A 24723-nucleotide genomic window follows, 5' to 3' on the forward strand; every position below is an offset into this window, starting at 1 on the left:
TAATGAACGGTGCAGAGCATTCTATATGGCACAGCTATATATGGATAATCTATGGGGCAATAATCAATGGTATGGAGCATTATATATGGCACAGCTTTATATGGAGCATCTATGGGGCAATAATGAACGGTATGGAGCATCTATTTTTATTTTTGAAATTCACCGGTAGCTGCTGCATTTTCCACCCTAGGCTTATACTCGAGTCAATAAGTTTTCCCAGTTTTTTGTGGCAAAATTAGGGGGGTCGGCTTATACTCAAGTATATACGGTAATACTGCCACACCATGTCCAAATCACATATTACTACCACATGGTGACGAATAATACCACATACAGGGAACAAATACCGCTACACCATGGCCGGACAACATATTACACCACACTGAATATTAAAATACTGATCATTAATAAAAAAAAACCACAATGCTATCACCAAAAGGGCCATGTGATGCAGTGACCCCTGTAACAGGTAGGGGGCGCTGCATGGTCTCCCCAGTATACGCACAGAGGCGTATTGAGGCTGTGAGAGTACATAGCAGTTGCATGCATGGATGTGATTATGTGACAAAGTCCGGCATTGTGGTGAATGGCCGATATATGTGTCGCAGAGGAGGGGACTCTGCGCTGCCAGCCTAAAGCGATATGGTGTTCTGGGACCTGTAGTCCTACAAGTATAGTGTTGTAAATTAGTCATGGGAGGTTTGGCAGGGCTAGTTATGTGAGACGGGCGGGACAAACTAGCCACACACCCACACTCCCATCCAGGGGAGTGGTTCAAGGTATATAATGTAACCAGGGTGTGGGTCACATGGAGTGCCTGTGTATGGTCGCGGTGAGTGACCTGTGTGAGCCTGTGTTGGAAGACCTGGGAGGAGGCTTCCTGAATAGCACATGGTGGGCTCCAGACCTGGTGGCCTGGGTATTGGACGGTCCCCGCTGGGGATGGACGTCCTGAATAGTACCCGGACTGGCCGCCTGTGTGATCCTGTGTAACCTGGGTGTTGGGAGGTCCTGGGAGTAGGACCGGATCCCTGAATAGCACGAGGTCAGGACCGGGATCTGCAGAGCCAGTGTCAGCTACTGTGTGGGGAAGCTACAGTCCTTCGGTGGGTCTGGACTGACTGTGTGCCGACCAGGCAAGTTGGTGATCCCCGTTTGGCAGCTTTCCCGGAAGAGTGAGGACTGACAAGGAGTCGGCAGGTGGAGCAGGAGCTCCCAGAAGGTACCATAGTCTGTTGGTGCTAATTGCTTGCTATGGTATATGAACTGTGTGGTAACCCACGGCAACTGGTCAGAGGAGGACCAGCGTGATTAGTTGCTGCAACGTGTTAATGTGAAGATAACGGGTTAATCATATCTTGCTATGTTAGAGAATGGACTACATGTAAGTCAGTGAAATGCAACTTGGCATACGACACGGTTTATGCTGTATAAAATAAACCGTATGGACTGTTTTGTTTGAAAAAATCGTGCCTGACGTGAATCCCGTGCTAAGCGAGTGTCCCCCAATACACTCAGTAAGAGCAATCTTACAGCCTTTATACACAGGAGATCTGTACTAAGTATGCAGTGTCAGTGTACAGGTAATACAGTAATCGGTGACATTATACATAGGAGCTCTGTATATAGTGTCAGTGTAAAAGTAATACAGTGATCACTGGTGACTTTGTACACAGGACCGCTGTATATAGTATACAGTGTATAGTGTCAGTGTACAGGTAACACACTGACTCACCAGTGTTGTCTATGTGTGTATTCCTTCAGCTTCGCTTTTTATCTTAATCCAGCAGAGACCACCATCACTTCTTCCAGCCAGGAGTCATCTCCGCAGGAAATAACTGTTATCTAGAGCTCCGCTTGCAGAACACATTACTTGGGGCACCGTGGGGCAGCACGGTGACGCAGTCGATAGCACAGCAGCCTTGCAGCGCTGGAGTACTGGGTTCAAACCCCACTAAGGACAACATCTGTCAAGAGTTTGTATGTTCTCTATGGGTTTCCTCCGAGTACTCTGGTTTCCTCCCACATTCCAAAGACATACTGATAAAGAATTTAGATTCTGAGCCCCATCGGGGACAGCGATGATAATGTATGCAATGTGATGCAGTGACCCCTGTGACAGCTAGGGGGCGCTGTGAGTGCTCTTTGGGATGTGCATGGAGGCATATCTATTGTGATAATCGTGGTGAAACAGTGATTGGCTGTGTTGTGAATGGCCGATATGTGTCGCAGAGGGAGTCTGCGTAGTAAGTCTGATGCAATGTTGTTGTTCTGGGACTTGTAGTCCCTCAAGTGTGTATATGTATGGTGTAGCTGTAAGGGAGACTTACTAGGCTAGTTGTGTGAGATGGGTGGGACAAAATAGCCACACATCCACACTCCCATCCAGGGGAGTGGTTAAGGGTATATAATGTGATCAGGGTGTGGGTCACATGGTTCCTATGTATGGTCGTTGTGAGTGACCTGTGTGTTCCCGTGTGGTTCCAGTGGAGGGTCCTGGAGAGCCTGTGTGTTGGGAGGTCCTGGGAGTAGGACCGGATCCCTGAATAGCACACTGAACCATCTGTGTTGAATTTCCTGGGAGTAGGAGTCCTGAATAGCACACTGAACAACCTGTGTGGAATTTCCTGGGAGTAGTATATTGAATAGCACATGATGGGGCTTTGGACTTGCAGGTGGCCTGGGGTGTTGGACGAGGTCCTGAATAGCACCTGGACAGGTCACATGTGCGGTTCATGTGGGGAAGCTACCGTCCTTCAGTGGGTCTGGACTGACTAATATATGCTGCCCAGGCAAGTTGGTGATCCCTGTGAGGCAGCTTTCCCGAAGGAGTGGACTGACAAGGAGTCAGCAGGTGGAGCAGGAGCTCCCGTCAGGTACCTTACAGACTGTTGGTGCTTGTGATGTTCCATGAACTGTGTGGTCTCCCACGGTGACTGAACGGAGTGAGGTTCGGCGTGTTTAGAGACCGCGACCCAGTATCATATGCGCTGTATGTGACTTGGTGAAGTGTACGGCATACAGACACCCATGGTACCTGGGCGAAGTGAGAGGTCCAGCATGTTTAGGGTCTGTGAGACAAAGCCGTAAACGTGAGTTAAAGCCGTAAATTAAGTGTTAAGTCAAAGCTGCAAGTTAATATCACCAGTTGGTTCCTATTGTGTTTGATGAAAGTATAATATGGACTGTGCATAACCCGGTTTATGACACTTTAATAAACTGCATGGACTGTTTTGTGTTCAAAAATCGTGCCTGACTACGTTAATCCCGTGCCAAGCGAGTGTCCCCCAATACACTTAGTGAGAGCAATCTTACAGCAAAAACTGTAAAGCGCTGCAGAATATGTTAGCGCTATTTAAAAATAAAGATTATTGTTATACTTAATTTTACTTAACATAGTGTCGCTGTGCACAGTACAGGACCGCCCCCCATTTAAAACATTGTCCTCAAAAAATAAAATAAATGCGTCACTGCAGTAATATTATCCCTTAATTAGCCCCTATGGTAATAATGTACCCTAGCCTGGCCCTGTGTTTCTCATTCCTGGCTCCAGCCATATGTTTTCCCATTCTGCCCTCATGAGTATCCATCCTGCCCCATCTGTTCCCATGATCCTGCCCCATCTGTTCCCATGATCCTGCCCCATCTGTTCCCATGATCCCGCCCCATCTGTCCCCATGATCCTACTCCATCTGGCCCCATGATTCTGCCCCATCTGTCGCCATGATCCTGCCCCATCTGTCCCCACGATCTTGCCCCATCTGTCTCCATCCTGCCCCCATGTCTCCCATCCTGCCCCCGTGTCTCACATTCTGCTTTCTCCCATCCTGATCCTGTGTCTCAGATCCTGCCCCCCGTGTCTCAGATCCTGCCCCCCGTGTCTCAGATCCTGCCCCCCGTGTCTCACATTCTGCACCCCTATATGTCACATCCTTCCCCCTGTGTCTCACATCCTGCCCCCTGTGTCTCACATCCTGCCCCCTGTGTCTCACATCCTGCCCCCTGTGTCTCACATCCTGCCCCCTGTGTCTCACATCCTGCCCCATGTCCCACATTCCTGCCCCTGTGTTGTTTCCATTCCTGCCCCTATGTTGTTTCCATTCCTGCCCCTGTATTGTTTCCATTCCTGCCCCTGTGTTGTTTCCATTCCTGCCCCTGTGTTGTTTCCATTCCTGCCCCTTGTTGCGTCCATTCCTGCCCCCTGTGTTGTTTCCATTCCTGCCCCCTGTGTTGTTTTCATTTTGCACCATTGTGTTTTCATTCTGCCCCCTGTGTTGTTTTCATTCTGCCCCCTGTGTTGTCTTCATTCTTCCTCGTGTTGTCTTCATTCTGCCCCCTGTGTTTTCTTCATTCCTGCCCCCCTGTGTCTCCAATCCGCCTCGGGCTTGCTGCATTCAGTAAAAAAAACAAAAACAAAGCTTTCTTCTTACCTGGTCGGCTCCAGCGCCGACGTCCATCCCAGACATTTCAACGCGAACTCGCTGGCGAATGACAATGACGTCATACGCCAGCGACGTGCGCGCTGACGTCAGCTGCTAGCCTCCGATTGGCTGATGGCTTTAACTATTTGCCTTGCAGGCCCGGATGGCCCGCTAAGCAATAGAACCTGCGTCTCAGGGCCCGGAGCATGGGCAGTAATGCCCTGATGGCGGCCCTGGATGTATGTATGATACTCATGTTCTCATGTTCAAATTAATGCAAAGTGGATTTTAAAAAAATGATTTTTTACTCTAAAGTAAAATAGCATAAAAATTGGTCCGGTTTCTTATTAGCACGCTGATACCCCTCATGTGGCCAGACACCTGTGTTTGGAGAATCGGAAGAGTCACCATTTGAATTTTGGAACAGTAATTTGGCTGAAAGAGATTGCGGGCACCATGTCGCATTTGCAAGACCCCTAAGACACCCAAACATCATAAAGCACCACAAGTGACCCCATTTTATCCAGGGTTATAGTGAACTCTCATGTAGTACACAGAATTTTAAAACATTAGGTCGTTATATTGAACATTATCATTTTTTTCACAAATGTTGCTTCAAAAAGCAATTTTTTCACCTTTGCCAGAGGCAACAGAAAAAAGTCGACCGCAAAGTTTGATACCAACTTTATTGTACACGTGGCGATACCACACATGTAGTCAAGAAGTTCTGCTTGTACACACGGCACGGCTTTGAAGGGAAGTAGCAACATTTGAATTTTGGAGCACAAATTTGGCTGAAATAGAGTGCAGGCACCATGTCGCATTTACAAAGCCTTTTAAGGGAACTTGTCAGCAGGATTGTGCACAGTAACCTACAGACACTGTCAGGTCAGCACTGTTATACTGATTAATATGATACCTTGGTTGATGAAATCAGTCTTGTGGTTCTTTTTTAATCTTTTATTATCTGTTTTGAATTAATAATATGCTCATTCCGTAAGTTGGGTCTGTAGGGGGTCTTCATGTGGTTCTCTGCTTAGGTATTCATAATGTAGACTGCTGTCAGGTGACTGATCCCTCACTGACCTGCCCCCTAGTTTCCATAATGAATACCTGTACATACTGAAGAAAAAAAAAACACCTGCAGGCAGATGCCGGCTGTGGCTCGTGTGCTGCAGCATAATCACATGTGTACTGTCCTAATAATAACTGCTTGATGTTATTCAGATAGTACAAAAAAAATAATTTGAAAATGCCGCCGTCCGCACCTGCGCAGTAGCAGCTATCGCTTTATATAGAGATGATCCGATAGCTGCTACTGCGTAGGCGCCATCTTGCTAGAGAAGAAAAAATCCTCCTCTAAGATGGGGCGCCTGCGCAATAGCAGCTATCGGAACTATATACACCGATAGCTGATACTGCACGGGCGCAATTTTAAAATAGTTTTTTTTGCATTATCTGAATAACATCATGCACAGTTATGAGGACAGTAAACATGCGATTATGCTGCACTCCACAATCCCACCCCGGGGCACGAGCATATCATTAACACAAAACTGAAAATAAAAATGTAAAAAAGAACCACAAGATGGATTTAATCAACCAAGGTATCATTTTAATCCGTATAATGGCGCCGACCTGACACTGTAGGTTACTGTGCACACTCCTGCTGACAGGTTCCTTTTAAAGGGAAAGGTCACCTTCAAAAATGCTATTGATCTGTAGATACAATGATAATCTGCTGGTAAATATTGTTTTAACCATGTTTTGCTGTTAATTGATTCTCCCTTGCAAAGACTATAGAAATCGGCACTAATTAAGGAGGCGGGCAGTAGGCAAAATCAGTAGTTGATGCTGACGATTTTGCAAGTTTTCCCACCTACAAAGAATGGAGAGGTCTGGAATTTTTAGCATAGTTGCACTGCAACTGTGAGAGACAGAATCTAAAAATAAAAAAACAGAAAATCACATTGTATAATTTCTAAATGATTAAATTGCATTTTATTTTATGAAATACCGTAAGCATTTGATCACATACCAACCAGCAAAAATTCAGACCTGTTAATTTTTCTTTAAGAAGCCCTCCTACTCTGCATTCTTTACCTATATGAATTGTACCTGTTTGATCTCGTTACCTGTATAAAAGACACCTGTCCACACACACAATCAATCACACTCCAACCTTTCCAACATGGCCAAAACCAAAGAGCTGTCTAGGACACCAGGGACAAAATTGTAGACTTGCACAAGGCTGGAAAGCAGCACTCACCAGGTTCTGCAGTAAAATCTTTTATTCCATCAATGTAGCAAACAAAATGGTAGGCAGAGAATGAGCGGGAAACTGGACGACGGGATTTCATGTTTCGGTTTAGACTCGTAGAAGTGCCTTGACAGCATCCTTCAGTCTCATGCTAAGTCCCTGCCTACCGTTTTGTTTGCTACATTGATGGTATAAGGGATTTTGCTACAGAACCTAGTGAGTGCCGCTTTTCATTTTTTTCTTAAATTATATTATTTCTAATGCGAGCACCACCAATAGTTTCTGTATTTATGCTATCATCAGGAATGACTGGTGCCGAAATCGCTCCATTTGAATTACTGCACAAGGCTGGTATGGGATACAGGACAATATGGAAGGAGCTTGTTTAAAAAGGCAACAACGGTTGGCGCTATTATTAGAAAATGGAAGAAACAAAGGATGACTGTCAATCTTTCTAGCTCTGGGGCTCCATGCAAGATAACACATTACGCCGTCATGGATTAAAATCCTGCAGGGCACGCACAATCTCCCTGCTCATGCCTGCACATGTCCAGGCCTGTTAGCAGTTTGCCAATGACCATCTGATCTGGAATGAGCCAGTGGGTTATGTCATCTGATAAGACCAAAACTAGAACTTTTTGGCATCAACTCCACTCGCCTTGTTCAGAGGAAGAAGGTTGAGTAAAACCCCAACAACACCGTCCCAACAATGAAGCATGGTGGGGGAAATATCGTACTTTGGGGCTGCTTTTCTGCAAAGGGCACAGGACGACTGCACCGTATTGAAGGGAGGATGGATGTGGGTTACTTATCGTGAGATTTTGGCCAACATCTTCCTTTCCTCAGAGCATTGAAGATGGATCGTGGCTGGGTCTTTCAAGATGACAAACCAAAACACACAGGCAGTTCAACTAAGTCGTGGCTCCGTAAACAGCATTTCAAGGTCTTGGAGTGGCCAAGCTAGTCTCTACAAATAAACCCAATAGAAAATCTTTGCCTAGCGACAGCCCTGAAACCTGAACGATCTGGAGAAGATCTGTATGGAGGAGTGGGACAAAATCCCTGCTGCAGTGTGTGCAAACTTGGTCAAGAACTACAGGAAACATGTGACCTTTTTAATTGCATACAAAGGTTTCTGTACCAAATGTTAAGTTCTGTTTGTATTAAAAACTTAATTTGCTTTTTATTGCATTAAATTTGTAAAAATCATACAATGTGATTTTTCTGCAAATTTTTTTTAAAGATTCTGTCTCTGACAGTTGAATTGTACCTACGATAAATAATACTGATCTCTCCATTCTTTTCAGTAGGGGAAACTTGCAAAATCGGCAGTGTATCAAATACGGTACTTCTTTCCCCACTGTATATCTCTGAAACTGTATGTCGGATTTGTAAAAAAAGAAAAAAAATACAGGGGGAGCGTAGTGGGAATAAAATAAGAAGTACGGGTTACTTTTGACTTGGTAACAAGTCCTCATTTCTTCCACATAAATCCACAAACATGCAAATACCTGGGAAATGATGAAGACCAGATGACAAGATGTCTGGTAGGATTCTATTTTGCATTACAAACCGTTCCTATGATGACTGTGTCTTCATGTAGGAGAATTTAAAGGTACCAAAACCTATGCAGATGTTGCAGTGATTGTGCGTTAAAGGAAACCGATAAGCAGGTTTTCAGGCCCCAAAATAACATGACTACCTGCAATGATGACGTCCATACCTTGTTATATTATGAGTCTGTATCTGTGTTATCTTGTAATCCATTTGTGATTTCTTATGCAGATGAGTGCACAAATGCAGGTTTTTGGCCTGCCCTTAAAGCTCTTTTGGTCTTTCTCCTTCAGGCACCTGACTCCTACCTGTGATTGACAGGTGACCTTTCTGAGACCTGCTCCCTGGCAACATTTCACACACTCTGTCATTCCCGGGGGTTGGCACATGCGCAGATGGATACTCAGTAGTGATGAGCGAGTATACTCGTTACTCGATATTTCCCGAGCACGCTCCGGTGTCCTCCAAGTATTTTTTAGTTCTCGGAGATTGTTTTCATCGCCGCAGCTGAATGATTTACAGCTACTAGCCAGCATAAGTGGGAGTTGCCTGGTTGTTAGGGAATCCCCACATGTAATCAAGCTGGCTAACAGATGTAAATCATGCAGCTGAGGCCATGAAAACTAAATCTCCAAGCAATAAAAAATACTCGGAGCACACCCGAGCGTGCTCTGGAAATCTTGAGTAACGAGTATACTCGTTCATCACTAATACTCAGCTCTCGCAACATCACCAGATCATTACTGCACATGCGGCACCCTTGGGAATGACTGCACCTACATGAGATCTCGACTAGGAAAGCGGGACACAAAAGTGACCTGTCAAGTTACAGGCTCAATGCTGATGTTCACATGTGCAAACATCTGAAAACTACCATACATGATTAATAGGGCTCATTCCCATTTTCTAAAAATATACATTACATATGTTTGACATATGTATTAATATTGTGTTATTTTTGTTGTTTTTTTTGGTGCTACTCAGCAGAAATGCTTGATCCGACTTCTCCCCTCTGGCCTTCATTGTATTCATCGGCACATACTTCAATCCAGCATGCACACCAGCTCCAGCTGTTCTCCCATCAGCATCTTATGCGACAACATGAACTGTATATGCTGCTACAGCAGCAAGCTGCACATTCTGTAGAATTACATAAAAGTGCACAACTGGACAGTGTTGAGCCTCAGAGAAATGAACAACCAGATGTGCTGGATCTACAGAGAAATGTTGACATATCGGAACTACAGAGAAATGCACAATTGGAAGCTAAAAGGAAAACTCATCATGAATCACACGAATGTCACAGAAATGAACAACTTGCGGTAAGGCTTTAGGCTTTTTTATTTTTAGGTAATATTTTTTTAGTAACGTTATTAAATAATAGTTTCTTCTATCCTTTTTCACACAAAAATATCTATAACAAAAGGCAGTTAGTTACTACATATTGAGTATGTTGAGGCAGGTCATTCTGTAGAATGTTTCTGCTGATACTGGCCATACTTATAACCGAAAGACTTCAAGCTTGCTACTGATTATTAACATTTCTGTAAATACATATTCCTTCTCCTCTCCTGTCTATTCCCATAAACTGTTTTTATTAAGTTTCCAACAGTAAAATACAATAAAAGGTAATAACTTAAGGAAATATTTCATTTTACATGGTATAGAAGATATGTAAACATATAACTCAGCCCCATTTCCCCACTCTAGGGATGGGAAACACTCAAAATGTATACATACACATACTGACTAACGATCATGTTATTAAACCGCATTGAATCAAAGAGTGTTATAGTTTGTTTTTTTTTAAAGTTACAATTTTATTAACATATATGCCAACAGACAAAACATACAATTAAAATAGTGCCTCAAAACCGCTAAAATACTGTATTAATAGGTAAGCGTAAGAAATACATAAATCCAGGGAGAAAATTCAGTTGTAGCAGTTTCCAATTCTTTGTAAATAAATTAAAAAAAGATTATAATTGTTAAAGTGCTAGTGTAAAACTTAGTACATAGAGCATGAAAATAGCAGCTAGATTTATTAATAATAATATCTAAAGACCATGTACGAGCAAAAAACCAGCATCAAAATATGCAGGTTTAAATGGCTATATGATAAACCAACTTTTTCAAACAAGCCCAACCAACAGGTCAAGGAAATACCATAAATCACGCTGGATTAGCAATGTTTCACGCTATAATAGCCGTATTAGATAAAAGTGTTAAATGACACAATAAATCACAATGTGACTGCAACCCTACTGACAATTCAGATTATCCGATATAACAGGTTTTTAAACTACTGAAGTACTTGTTAATATATACTGCTTGTAAAAATACCTTAAGATCACAATCAAGCGAAAGCCGGCATTAAAATATGCAGGTTGGCGGGCTGGTAATAAATCACAGTGCCCAACTATAAGATCAGAGCAGTGTCATAAATATCTCTAAATAAGCAGTGTTACTAAACAAGCTTGTAAAATGGGAAGTAGCGCTATAGTAGCAGCATTAATGGCTGTATCTAAATCATACAATGAGTCACCCTGTGACAGCCGCGTTCCTGACAATGAATATAGCTAGATGAACAGTGTTACTAAACAAGCTTGTAACATGGTAAGTAACGCTATAGTAGCAGCATTAGTAACTGTGTCTAAATCATACAATGAGTCACCCTGTGACAGCCGCGTTCCTGACAATGAATATAGCTAGATGAACAGTGTTACTAAACAAGCTCGTAACATGGTAAGTAACGCTATAGTAGCAGCATTAATGGCTGTATCTAAATCATACAATGAGTCACCCTGTGACAGCCGCGTTCCTGACAATGAATATAGCTAGATAAGCAGTGTTACTAAACAAGCTTGTAACATGGTAAGTAACACTATAGTAGCAGCATTAGTAACTGTGTCTAAATCATACAATGAGTCACCCTGTGACAGCCGCGTTCCTGACAATGAATATAGCTAGATGAACAGTGTTACTAAACAAGCTTGTAACATGGTAAGTAACGCTATAGTAGCAGCATTAATGGCTGTATCTAAATCATACAATGAGTCACCCTGTGACAGCCGCGTTCCTGACAATGAATATAGCTAGATAAGCAGTGTTACTAAACAAGCTTGTAACATGGTAAGTAACACTATAGTAGCAGCATTAGTAACTGTGTCTAAATCATACAATGAGTCACCCTGTGACAGCCGCGTTCCTGACAATGAATATAGCTAGATGAACAGTGTTACTAAACAAGCTTGTAACATGGTAAGTAACGCTATAGTAGCAGCATTAATGGCTGTATCTAAATCATACAATGAGTCACCCTGTGACAGCCGCGTTCCTGACAATGAATATAGCTAGATAAGCAGTGTTACTAAACAAGCTTGTAACATGGTAAGTAACACTATAGTAGCAGCATTAGTAACTGTGTCTAAATCATACAATGAGTCACCCTGTGACAGCCGCGTTCCTGACAATAAATATTGCTAGATAAGCAGTGTTACTAAACAAGCTTGTAGCATGGTAGATAACGCTATCGTAGCAGCATTGATAGCTGTGTTTAAATCATACAATGAGTCACCCAGTGACAGCTGCGTTCCTGAAAATACCTATTGCACCGCACACAAATTGAATAGCGGAAACTTATAAATACCGTACATATTACCTGGATAAATGATTTTCTTCATGTGTGGCCAAATGGCACGCTACACCTAGGCCAAACCCCGCCACGCGTTTCGCGACAGCTTCCTCTTGGGGGCACTCTTTGATTCAACGTGGTTTAATAACATGATCGTTGGTCAGTATGGTATAGAAGATAGTCATAAGAAAAGCTAATATGCATAAGGTGAGCCTTTACAAAGAAATTGTAATAAAATCGGAATTACCATTTTGCCGAACATAATGTGCTATAGCGAAGTCATAATTTAGACGGGTGTTTTAACCCCTTTCTGGCCGAAGACCTATCCAAATGTCCAGTTGATCTGGTGCTTACCGACCTGGGGGATATGGATACGTTCAAGCGATTTTGTGTGCCTGATGCGATTTTAACAGCTGACATCCGGCACTCAGTGCCAGGAGCGGCCTTGCACTGCTCCAGCACTTTAACCCCCTAAATGCTGCAGTCAAACTCTATTGCGGCATTTTGGGAACAGACAGGGGGAAGAAAGCCCATCTGCCTGTGGATCAGAGACACCGCAACCCCATCGCGGTGTCCCGATTGTTGCCCTAGTGACCCGATGTCATCATGACGACATCTGGGTCACCATAGCTACCAAATTTGCTTGATCATTTCTTTCAGCAGTGCAGGTGTTAATATGCTCAGTTGAGGGGTCTTGGAAGTTTCCCGGATTAAGGCTCTCAGCTGTTCAGTTAGCCTCTCCCATCTCCTTTATAATCTGCTCCCTGGCAAGCACTCATTGCCAGAGATAGCTTCATGATGCCTATTTAGGAGATATTGGTTTGTTTTTCTTTGAGAAGGCATTTGGTCAATTTATCTGAGACTGTTGCAAGGTTTTGCTGTTTGCTAATCCCTTTCTTCTCCTACTTTGGTTTTACCCCATCCTCCACTCCCCGTTGTTTACCTCTGCTTGTGTGAATATATTTGTATGATTGGTATTTGGCTGCAAGAAGAGGCAAGATCACCAGATATGAGCATAACAATATATTGACATCTTATGAGTCATCGTAAATATCTTGAGGCTATCCAACTCTGACAGAGTAATCTGTAGTTCGTTTTGCCAAATATCATGATTTCCAGGGTCGCCATCTAATAAGTTATCAGTGAGGATATTATATAGTTGAGAAGTGAGATGAGAAGTTGGAGAGATTAAGAAAAGGAAGCAGGGAGAGGAGAAAGCACATCTTGAGCGAATATTGTTCAAAGGAAGACCTCTAGTGGCATATGTTATTGCCGTGACAGACACACACCTGGGCAGGCCCCCTGCAGGGCAGCAAACAAAGGGAAGTTTCTAAGAATCCAAAGAATTAATATTGTTATTTTTTTGTTTTTTTTGGTGCTACTCAGCAGAAATGCTTGATCTGTCTTCTCCCCTCTGGCCTTCATTGTATTCATCGGTACATACTTCAATCACCTGTTACAGTCCGACAGTTTGATTGCCAACCTAAAAAGGAATCTTTTTCCCATAGTAGGTGGAATAGGTGGGCTGTCAAAAAGAAGCCTCTTGAGGCCTGGTCTGTGTGAGAGGATTCAGTCTCACATTGGACTTGTCCTTGAATATCAATAGGGATTGAGTCAAAGGTAATAACTCAGATATTGGAGGTCTAATATGGGGCATATGGGGAAAATTCACGGCAGTGTACTTGGGGGCATAGGGGATGATAGTTTTTCAACTTCAACTCATTGTTTGTTGTTTTCCTGATATTTACAGTCTATGATATTTAAGAGAAGAACCAACTGATATTAACTTTCAAAGTTGGGCATTTCTGCTTCTTCTCTTGATTTACTACATCTGGGTTTCTGCCTTCAGTAAGCGTATGCGCCCTAGAATGATGCGTGTCAGAGCGCAAGTTGACTCTGTTGGCATCATTATAGCCTATGACCCAGTCTGTGCATACTCCTGAATCCTGTTTTGTGTGGGGAGGTTTAACTCAAGCCCTAACAAGACAAGCAACCGTGGGCAAAAATGCTGTGTGAAAGCACCCTTGGGATATCTATTTTATATATTTTTTTTCTTTAGACCTGCAGACATTTAGTTTTTGTTCCTGGCTGTCTGTCATCGTGAAAATGGTTAGACTAGCACGTGAAAAAAGTTGAAAGCCACATGGTGGGATATTGTTGCTGAGTAGAAGGGAAAGTTCTGTCCTATTTGTAGCAAAACCTACCATCAGTGAAAGCATGACTAAGCAACAATGATCTTTACTTGTGGAACCTGTCAACAGGATTGTACAGTATATCTCATACTAATGGCATGTATATGAAGGTGCTTTAAAGCACTTTATGTATGTGGTATTGTATTTTTGTGTCACCTTTTTGTCCAGAGTCATTCTTTTTAGTATTTTGAATTTAATGTTATATTTTATGTGAGGGAGACTCTCTGGGGATTCATAAGTTTGCAGTCAACTCTGTCTGTTTGGACCGGAGAACCCCTATAATGCTGGACAAATCCTGTCTTTTCTTGTAGTACTTTTGTATTTTGACCATTAGTATAATTCTTTCTCTGAGCAAAAGGGTTGTCTGTTTTTAATCTTTAGGAGCGGATGAAACTGGGACAAGAAAAAGTTGGGGATTTGTCTTTACAAACTGATAAGAAAAGCTCTGTTTGCAGTTCTCCATCTAATTCCTGTAGCAAAGTGTTTGCTTCATCACCTCTCCTTGAATCATTCTCTGCTGCAAACAAATTGGAAGAAGATTCTTATAAATACTCTGAGCAGCCATCTATCAGCAGTTCTTCACCTGCTTCAATGTTGCTAACCAAAATAGAAGCTAATGATGGGTCAGATCCATCTATGGAACAAGGTAGCTCTTCTCCACTCCAAGGTTTGTTTTTATCTGTCCTACTTTTTTGCGAATAAGTTAAACTTTTAACAAAGATCTGGTTGACTGAGGACAGTTCTCAGCTTGGAAACAATTTTTGGTCCATGTGACCAAGCAGTTATCAACAAATGTTTTTGCCTTAGAGAAAATATTGAAGTATCACTCCAGCATTTGTTTCAATCCTTTTGTTAGTAAACGTGTATGTACGTGTAATGCATGTAGTTACATACTCACTGGTCAGAGTCGTCTTCTGTTTTCAGCCCCGCTTTGGTTGCTTTGGCACTATGTAACACTTTGTAACCTCCAGGATCACTGAGTCTTTTTTTTCCTCAATAATGAGGCTACACTTCCTCCTTATGAGTTCCCATAGACTTGCATTGAGAATAATTAAAAACGTGACCTTTGCTTCATACACCAACCAGTACGTGATTTGACCAGTGACAAGTGTATTCATGTGAGAGAAAATAGATAATATCCGTCAGGAAATCCGCTCTCAGCCACCAAGTGCAGTGACTCCCATTCCTCCCTGCATTTCCCCTGGCTCACTCTCCACATTCGATCCCATCACAGAAGAAGTCGTCTCCAGGCTCCTCTCTTCTTGTCGTCCGACCACATGCACTACTGACCCCATTCCCTCTCATCTCCTCCAGTCTCTCTCTCCAGTCGTCACAACTCACCTAACTAAAATCTTTAATCTCACCCTCTCCTCTGGCATTTTACCCTCCTCCTTCAAACACTATCATTACTCCATTACTAAAGAAACCCACCCTCGACCCATCCTGCACAAATAACTACAGACCGTTCTATAATCTCCCCTTCATCTCTAAACTCTTGGAGCACTTGCTCGACACCCGCCTTACCCGTTACCTCTTAACTCACTCCCTCCTAGACCCTTCACAGTCTGGTTTCCGCCCCCTACATTCGACAGAACCTTCACTCATCAAGGTGACAAACGACCTGACAGCAAAATGTAACGGTGACCACTCTGCTCATTCTTCTCAACCTTTCTGCAGATTTCGACACTGTTGACCACCCTCTCCTTCTCTCTAGGCTCCAGTCACAGGGCATTAAGGACATTGCTCTCTCCTGGTTCTCTTCCTATTTTTCTGACCGCTCCTTCAGTGTTCTGTTCTCTGGCTCCACTTCATCTCCTCTTCCTCTCACTATCGGGGTATATCAGGGCTCAGTCCTTGGCCCCCTTTTCCCTTTACACGGCCCCAATTGGACAGACCATCAGCAGATTTGGCTTTCAGTACCATCTTTATGCCGATGACAAACAACTATACACGTCATCCCCTGACCTTACCCCCGCTGTACTACAGAACGCCATTGACTGTCTCCAACATCATGTCCACTTTCTATCTGAAACTCAACCTCTCCAAAATGGAACAACTTCTGTTCCCACCATCTAATAGCCTCCCTAAATCTGACATTTCCTTCTTCGTGGGTGGCACCAGCATAATAACCCGGCAGCAGGCGTGCTGTCTGGGTGTTATATTTGACTCCGATCTCTCCTTCACATCCCATATATAATCTCTTGCCCGCTCGTGCCTCTTACACGTAAAGAACATCTCTAGAATCCATCCTTTTCTCACCATGGAAACAACAAAAACCCCCACTGTCGCCTTGATCCACTCCCACCTGGATTACTGTAATGCTCCATTAATTGGCCTCCCCCTTATTTGACTTTCCCCTTTCCAGTCTATCCTTAATGCAGCAGCCAGGGTTGTCCATCTAGCTAATCGATATTCAGACGTGTCCGCTCTTCGCCAGTCATTACACTGGCTGCCCCTTCATTATAGAATCCAATTCAAAGTACTTGCTCTCACCCACAAAGCTCTCCACAGTGCTGCACCCCCTTACATCTCCTCCCTTATTTCTGTCTATCAGCCTAACCGACTGCTGCGCTCTGCAAACGACTTTCAACTAACCTCTGCACTAATTCGTACCTTCCACTCCCGACTCCAATACTTCTCCCGCGCTGCGCCAATCCTCTGGAATGCTCTACCCCAAGATATTAGGACTATCCACAATTTGCATAGTTTTAGGCGCTCCCTCAAAACACATTTGTTCAGAGCGGCCTATCACATTCACTAATCAAAGTCATTTTATGTTTGTGTAGCCCATTCACTGTCTTCATCTATCCCCCACCCCCCTGAAGATAGCTGGACCATCATTGTAAATGCAACATTGTAAATACACACCTGTACTTTGTATCTCCCCCACCTCATTGTAGATTGTAAGCTCTCACGAGCAGGGTCGTCTTATTTTGCTTTAATTATTGTATTGTTAACGTTGTTACTTATGTTTGAAACTGTTAAACTGTAAAGCGCTGCGGAATATGTTGGCGCTATATAAAGATTATTATTATATGAGGCTGTCAACAGGTGAAGAATGCTATCAGTGAGCTACATGCATTACCTTACAAAAGGTTAAAAAAATTACTGTATTGGTACTTTAAGGACGTGTACAATTACCATGTCTCACTACATACTTATATTTATTGGATTGCACATGTCAACACTGTGTGTGATCCAAAAATACCTAGGGCATTTGGGCATTTTCTGTTATTGTTGATGTTAATGCAGTTCCCTTTATTTTCTGAGTAGTAGACTAAACTTCCTTGGAAGATACGAATTTCCATCCATTTACTTGTCATAAGATATCCTAAATCCCACCTTGAGAACACATCATATCAATACAATATATACATAATATACATGGTTTTGTCATGACTAAATGAGAATTCAAGTCCATGTTGATCATAAATTATTTCTGTTTTCAGATGACATGCATGGATACTCAGTGCAGCGTCTTTCACCCTCCATGCAGCACCAGCTTTCCTATATAAATCAACCAACAAATGTTGAAAACGCTGAAAATTTTGCTTCAGTTATCAAACTATCTGAATTAAAAACATGTGATATTGAAACTCCCTTGGATCTCAAACCTGCACATGTGTCTGAGGAAGCAGAGGCAGCTGAATTAACCACCGACGCCATTAAAGCAGAAGGTTTACCTACCATATCAAGTTGTAAAATCTTCATTGAACCAGATGTTTGTAAAGTGTCTGCAGAATGCCAACATTTTCTATGTCAAGAAACAGATTCTGCAAAAGTAGATGAGGATGAAGAGCTCAGAAAAGGTGAAAGGCTTTCCCCTTGCTTTTCTGAAATTGAGCTTTGCATTGGAAAAGGTACATGTTCAACTCAAACGGACTTTACTGACACTTTTGAGTCTCCAAGTAGTGAAATGGATTTTGAAAGCATTCTTCATCATGTTAAACCATCCACCAAAACCAATGAAATTATGGATTTGAACATGAGAAAGGAAAGCTCTTGGACAGATAGTGTGACATCTGGACCTTTGAACTGTAAAGAGGACACGTGTGCTCACCTTTCTGATGTGAAATGTATGAATGACCCACTGGCTGGTATGAATACGTTGGTTGCGGCATCTGAAATGCCTCAGGCCTGCTGCCTGCCACTCAGAAGCACAGCAGTTCTGACTACTGATCCATCAGCAGACAGCTCACTTCTCAAAGGCATTGTCTTACTAAGTGAAATAGCTGAGATCGAGCTTGAGAGAAGAAAGCAAATGGACAGTAAGTTCCTTTTTGTGTTTGAAACTGTTCCAATGTATACGGGCAGTAGTAGCCAGTCACTAAAGATAATACTTCATTGCACATGTTAATGTTGTTTTTTTTTTTTTTTTTACTTACCAGATTTGCAAAACTGCCACATTAAACCTTCTCTTGAAAGCCTGTTGGCTGTTAGCTCTCAAATGTTAATGGAAGTGCTTTCTTCACCAACTTTGGATTACCTGAAAGCCAAATCAATCCAATTGCCTCGAGAATTAACACTAAATAAAAAATATAGCTGGAAACCAGGAAAAAATACACCGGTGAGTGGACAAGACCTTTTTAGTTCAAAGTCTATGTATAATTGTCTTCATTAAAGTTTTTTTTCAAACTATGTAGCGGTATGTGAGTATGATAACTAGCATATTCTCTGATCAGTTATTATCATATATTATCATATATTTAAGTAATAATCATCTCAAGCAGAGAAATGTTACCTTCAAGAAGCAACTATGATCCCCTGCTGTGTTGTCTGTATGCATGCTTATAAGTGACTTGTGCTCCCTCAGCTGGGAGCTGCGATATGTGCGGACCATGAACTGGAGCATCTCTGTACGGTCAGACACAGCCGTTACACAGTACACAGCAGGGGCACATTTATAAGATTATCACAGCACAATAATACGATAACATTTTTTTTTTTTTTAAAGTACAGTGAATGGGCGGCTTCCAAACAAAGAAAGAATGGACAGGGTTTCCAAACCCTGAAACTGTTAACCCCAACTATATCACTTCTTTTATCATTATGCACAATGTTCATTTTATAGGGGTTTTAACAGCGTGTTTTCCTGGAAAAGCTAATATGTGTACATATCCTTATAGTGGGAAAAGAAATATTTTTCATTTTTGTGCCCCTATGTTTTAAAATTCTGTAAAGCATCTGTGGGTTGAAAATGCTCACCATGGTTTTAAATGATTTCCTTAAATGGATTGTGTCCTAATTTTTTATTGTATATTAATAATTATTGATTATATAATTATTTTTGAAGGGAACCTGTCTTGTGAAAAAAAAAAAAAACGTTATTAACCTGCAGATATGGGGCTAATCTACAGGTTAATAGCATTCTGAACCTATCTGATGCTGTCACTTAGAACCACGCTGCCGGGAGGAAATGTCAGTCATGCGGTTGGTGCTGGCACATTTTCAGTCACTGCTCTGTGTATATTGAGTGGCGGCTGTAACCGTGCCTCCAGCACAGACTGACGGCCGGCCTTCATGTTAAGCGATCTGTTAGTCAGAGCTAGGGGTACAGTTATAACCGCCACTCTCTATATGCAGAGACACCTGTACCTGCGCCCCCATCATCACTGAGACCCACGCTGCCAAGAGGAAATTAACTATTCCTCCTGGCAGATTTCTAATTTAAGTGGAGGCGCCGAGCAGGTTCAGAATGCTATTAACCTGCCGATTAACCCCATATCTGCAGGTTAATAGCGTTTTTTCACATGACAGGTTCCCGTTAACCCCTTCCTGACATGCGCCGTACATGTACGGTGCTGTGGGAGCTGCGTTCCCACAAAGCACCGTATATGTATGGCGCCGCTTTTTCTGGTCATCGCACTGCATCGCGTGGTTACCGGGTTAGGATGACTGCTGTCCCTGACAGCAGACCATCCCTTCACGTCGCCCCAAGGGTCTGTACCGCTCCCCCACATCGGCAATCTATGCTATTGGCTGGTCAGCTCTGACTAGCCCATCACAGCAATCTGTCAATGAAGTTTTTTAAAAAACAAACGTGATATGCTGTGATCGGTGTTGTGTGACACAGCACCAATCGCAGCCATCACAATGGGTGGGATGATCTCAATGCCACCTCTCGTGATTAACCATCCCACTCCCCCATCTACATGATGTCACCAGCCAGCATTTCCACAAAGCTCTGAGTGAGTAAAATGCTGCTGCCTTTCAACAGTTTAATATGTCACTGCTGGCAGCCACACAGTAATATGGAGTGGCATATAATACTCCCAAAGAGATATAGTTGAAATCTTCTCTGGCGAAGTCAGAGATGAAGAATGCAGCCTTGGTATAAAGCTCAGCCCATGGCTGCTGGAGGCTGTAGTGTTGCCTGCTTGTCTTGTAAGTGCGGGCATAGCATGACCTGTCTTCTTGGGAGGAACCTGCCACTGAATCCTTCATGGCTTTGCATACGTGGCTACTTATCCAGCAGTAAATCTGTGGAGATCAAAGATCTTGAACCACTACATTCTGATTTTTTTTGGTTTTATTTACATATTGCTGTCAATTCATCAGCTGTGACAAGATGAGGGGGCTGGCTTCACTGTTGCGTTGAACAGTCAGCTAGTACTTTTCACACACAACTCTGATTTCAGGCAAACACATGCTTCAAGCTGTAGCTCGGGGGCAGCTTTCAGTTCTGAAATATGTTAGAAAGTTTAATAACCTTCATATGAAAGTACAGTTGGGAACAATTATTCTATAAAGGGAATCTGTCAGTAGGCTCAACCCTCCTAAGCCGTCTATATGGGAATGTAGGTGATAGGAGTCTGAATAAAATCTGTGAACCATTTTCTTAATTCCAGAGAAATTCCCATTTTTCTTATATATAAATGACCTCTTCCAGGCTCTAGGGAGGACACTGCCTGGAAGAAAACTCTACCTCCAGAGCTTGTTTTACATGAAGAGGAGTTATCCGTTTCAGACATGTAAGGCCTCTTTCACACTTCCGTCTTTCTTTTTCCGTCACAATGCGTCATTTTGTGAAAAAAAAACGGATCCAGCAAATGCTTCTGCTGGATCCCTTTTTTTCTCATAGACTTGTATTTGCGCCGGATTGTGATGGATGGCCTTCCGTTTCATCTGTCGTGCACGGGATCCGTCGTAAAATTGCTGTCCGTCGGGCGGAGACAACGCACAGAGGAACAATTTTTGTGCACGTCAGAAAATCGCTCAGCGACGGATCTTGCGCCGTCCGTCTTTGGCTATAATGGAAGCCTATGGACGCAGGATCCGTCGCTGACTGCCAAAAGCAGGAATCCAGCGACTGGTTCCGCCTTTTGAAACTGAGCATGCGTGGAAGAATTTCCAGTCAGGGAAATTCTCTCTTGATCTCTTTCTCTCTTTTTACTATTGATGCTGCCTATGCAGCATCAATAGTAAAAAGATATAATGTTAAAAATAATATAAAAAATAAAAAATCTTGATTATTCTCATTTTCCGGTGTCCCTCGCAGCCTTCCCGATGCTCGTGACGCTCCCGTTCCCAGTAATGCATCACAGCAATGACCCCAGATGACGTAGCGTAGCGAGCATTGCGCGGAACGGGAGCATCGTGAGCGTCACGAGCATCGGGAAGGCTGCGAGGGACGCCGAAAGTTAAGAATATCAAGTTTTCTTTCTGCAAATTGCCTCTTCTGAGAAAAAGGGGACTTAACCTCTATAGCGCCACCTGTTGGAAGTAGCGATCCTACAAGTCACAATCAACTCTATAACAAGTTTTTTTTAATTATTTTTAACATGGGTTGTGTTGTGTATGCATACACAACAGGTGCACATAGCCTCGATGGGTCCGTAAAAAAAACGGACCCAGTGCACCTGTTTTTAACAAACTGCACAGGATCCGTCTTTTCAACATTTTGACTGATCCTGTGCAGATTGTAAAAATGGAAATGTGAAAGAGGCCTAACTAACAGGGCAGGAGAAAGATCTTCCTGCAAACACATATTTTGCAATTTTCACAGCTCTGCTGTATTGCAACAATATTACAACCCTGTCTGCCTGTGAGCTGGAAGCTGAAACTGTGAGGAACCTGCAGATACGTCAGTTATAACTAGTCACAGCTAGGCAGTGAGAGTAGATAGCGGCCATTATACATCACACTGGTAACATCCCCTTCATGTAAAATAATCTCTGGAGTTATCTTCCAGGCAGTGTCCTCCACATAGGCTGGAAAGAGGTCATTTACATAGTGATAAAGGATGGCTTCTCAGCAACAAAACCTCTGATATGATACAGGTATCATACAGGTTTCAGTGTATTCAGCAGTCTTCAACCTCTATGCCCATATTAATAGTGTAGATAGGTCAAATGTGGTGACAGATTCTCTTTAATGGATAACCTCCCTTAAAGCGAACTGTCAGCAGGATTGTGCACAGTAACCTCACAGTGTCAGGTCGGCGCTGTTATAAGTGCTTCGGCGCGTCATGTGGGGTCTTCATGTGGTGCTCTGATTAGCTGTTCATCAGTATGGCTTCTGACAGGTCACTGATCCCTTACTGACCTGCCCCCTAGTTTACATAATTAATAATATATATATATATATATATACACACACTGTGTTCCAAATTATTATGCAAATTGGATTTAAGTGTCATAAAGATTTAATTGTTTTGTTTTTTAAATAAACTCGTGGATGGTATTGTGTCTCAGGGCTCAATGGATCACTGAAATCAATCTTAAACACATGTGATAATTAGTTTTCCAGGTGATTCTAATTAAAGGAAAACTACTTAAAAATGATCCACATTATTAAGCAGGCCACAGGTTTCAAGCAATATGGGAAATAAAAAGGATCTCTCTGCTGCTGAAAAGCGTTAAATATTGCAAGACCTTGGACAAGGTATGAAAACATTAGATATTTCACAAAAAATTAAGTGATCATCATAATGTGAAGAGATTTGTGACTGAAACAGAGCACACACAGTTCATGCAGATAAAGGCATAATGAGGAAGGTTTCTGCCAGACAAATTCATTGGATTAAGAGAGCAGCTGCCAAAATACCATTACAAAGCAGCAAACAGTTATTTGAAGCTGCTGGTGCCTCAGGAGTCCCTCGAACCTCAAGGTGTAGGATCCTTCAAAGGCTTGCTGTGGTGCATAAACCTACTATTCGGCCACCCCTAAACAGTGTTCACAAGCAGAAACGGTTGCAGTGGGCCCAGACATACATGAAGACTAATTTTCAAACAGTCTTGTTTATGGATGGCCACCATGTCCCAACAAGGCTGCAACATCAGCAAGGAGGTGGAGGAGTCATGTTTTGGCCCAGAATCATGGGGAAACAGCTGGTAGGGCCCTTTAAGGTTTCTGAAGGTGTGAAAATGACCTCTGCAAAGTTTATAGAGTTTCTGACTGACAACTTTCTTCCATGGTCTAAAAAGCAGAAGCGTGCCTTCAGGAGCAAAATCATCTTCATGCATGACAATGCACCATCTCATGCTGCAAAGAATACCTCTGAGTCATTGGCTGCTATGGGCATAAAAGGAGATAAACTCATGGTGTGGCCACCATCTTCCCCTGACCTCAACCCTATAGAGAACCTTTGGAGTATCCTCAAGCAAAAGATCTATGAGGGTGGGAAGCAGTTCACATCAAAACATCAGCTCTGGGAGGCTATTATGACTTCATGCAAAGAAATACAAGCAGAAACTCTCCAAAAACCCACAAGTTCAATGGATGCAAGAACTGTGAAGGTGATATCAAAGAAGGGTTCCTATGTTAACATGTAACTTGGCCTGTTAGATGTTTTGGAGTTAAATAGCTTTTTTGTTCAGTGATTGTGACCAACTAATGCTGCAAATTCCACAAATGAGCATTTTCAGTTCTTTAAAACAAATCGAATGTTTAGGAAATCTACTGTTCCTAATAATTTGGAACAGTGCATTTTGAGTTTTTATTCATTTTGGAGACTATACTGTTATCATTGGGAGGTATCGTCAATAAAATTCGATGCATACTCTAACGGGTGATGAGCTTTATTAGACTGACTGTCATTTGCACCGGCCATTTAGGAAAATCAGAGAAAAATGTCATTTGTATAATAATTTGGAACATGGTGTGTGTGTATGTATGTGTGATATATGTATATATATGTATATGTATATATATGTGTATATATATGTGTATATATATATATATATATATATATATATATATATATATATATATATATATATATATATATATATATATATATATTTATTTTAAAATCCCTATTTACAGGCAGGAGCCAGCGGCGGCACCTGCTTGCACCATGATCGCATACGTAATGTGCATTTACATATTATTTTTGATGGTATACATAGATTCATAAAAAAAAAACCTACAGTAGCAGCTATTGGCGATCAGATAGCTGCTACTGGGCAGGCCATCTTGCTAGAGAAAAAAAAATGCCTTCTCCAAGATGGCAGCACCTGCGCAGTAGCATCTATCAGATCAAGCTGATCTATATATTTTTTTTCTATCTATGAAAATGTTTAATCTATGCATACCATCAAAAAGAATATTTATATGGATATTACACATGTAATCAAGGTGCAGCGCAGGCACTGCTATGGATTTTTTTTTTATATATATAATTTTCATTATGTAAACCAGGGGTTAGGTCAGTGAGGGATC

At 42.3% G+C, this 24723-nt stretch overlaps 1 protein-coding gene across 5 annotated transcripts in view; it reads left to right on the forward strand.

The window, feature by feature from the left end:
• Window positions 1-24723, forward strand: part of TNRC18 (trinucleotide repeat containing 18) — a 672655-nt gene that overhangs the window by 167726 nt on the left and 480206 nt on the right. For 4 of the 5 annotated variants that reach the window (XM_069733831.1, XM_069733830.1, XM_069733832.1 and 1 more), the window contains exons 9-12: window positions 9220-9557; window positions 14443-14728; window positions 17511-18329; window positions 18450-18628. In XM_069733831.1, the coding sequence (XP_069589932.1) occupies window positions 9220-9557; window positions 14443-14728; window positions 17511-18329; window positions 18450-18628 (1622 nt within the window). The remainder of the gene's footprint in view (window positions 1-9219; window positions 9558-14442; window positions 14729-17510; window positions 18330-18449; window positions 18629-24723) is intronic. The other variant, XM_069733829.1, reaches the window with a different exon arrangement.

The sequence above is a fragment of the Ranitomeya imitator genome, chromosome 7, assembly GCF_032444005.1.
Source record: "Ranitomeya imitator isolate aRanImi1 chromosome 7, aRanImi1.pri, whole genome shotgun sequence".
Lineage (NCBI taxonomy): Eukaryota > Metazoa > Chordata > Amphibia > Anura > Dendrobatidae > Ranitomeya > Ranitomeya imitator.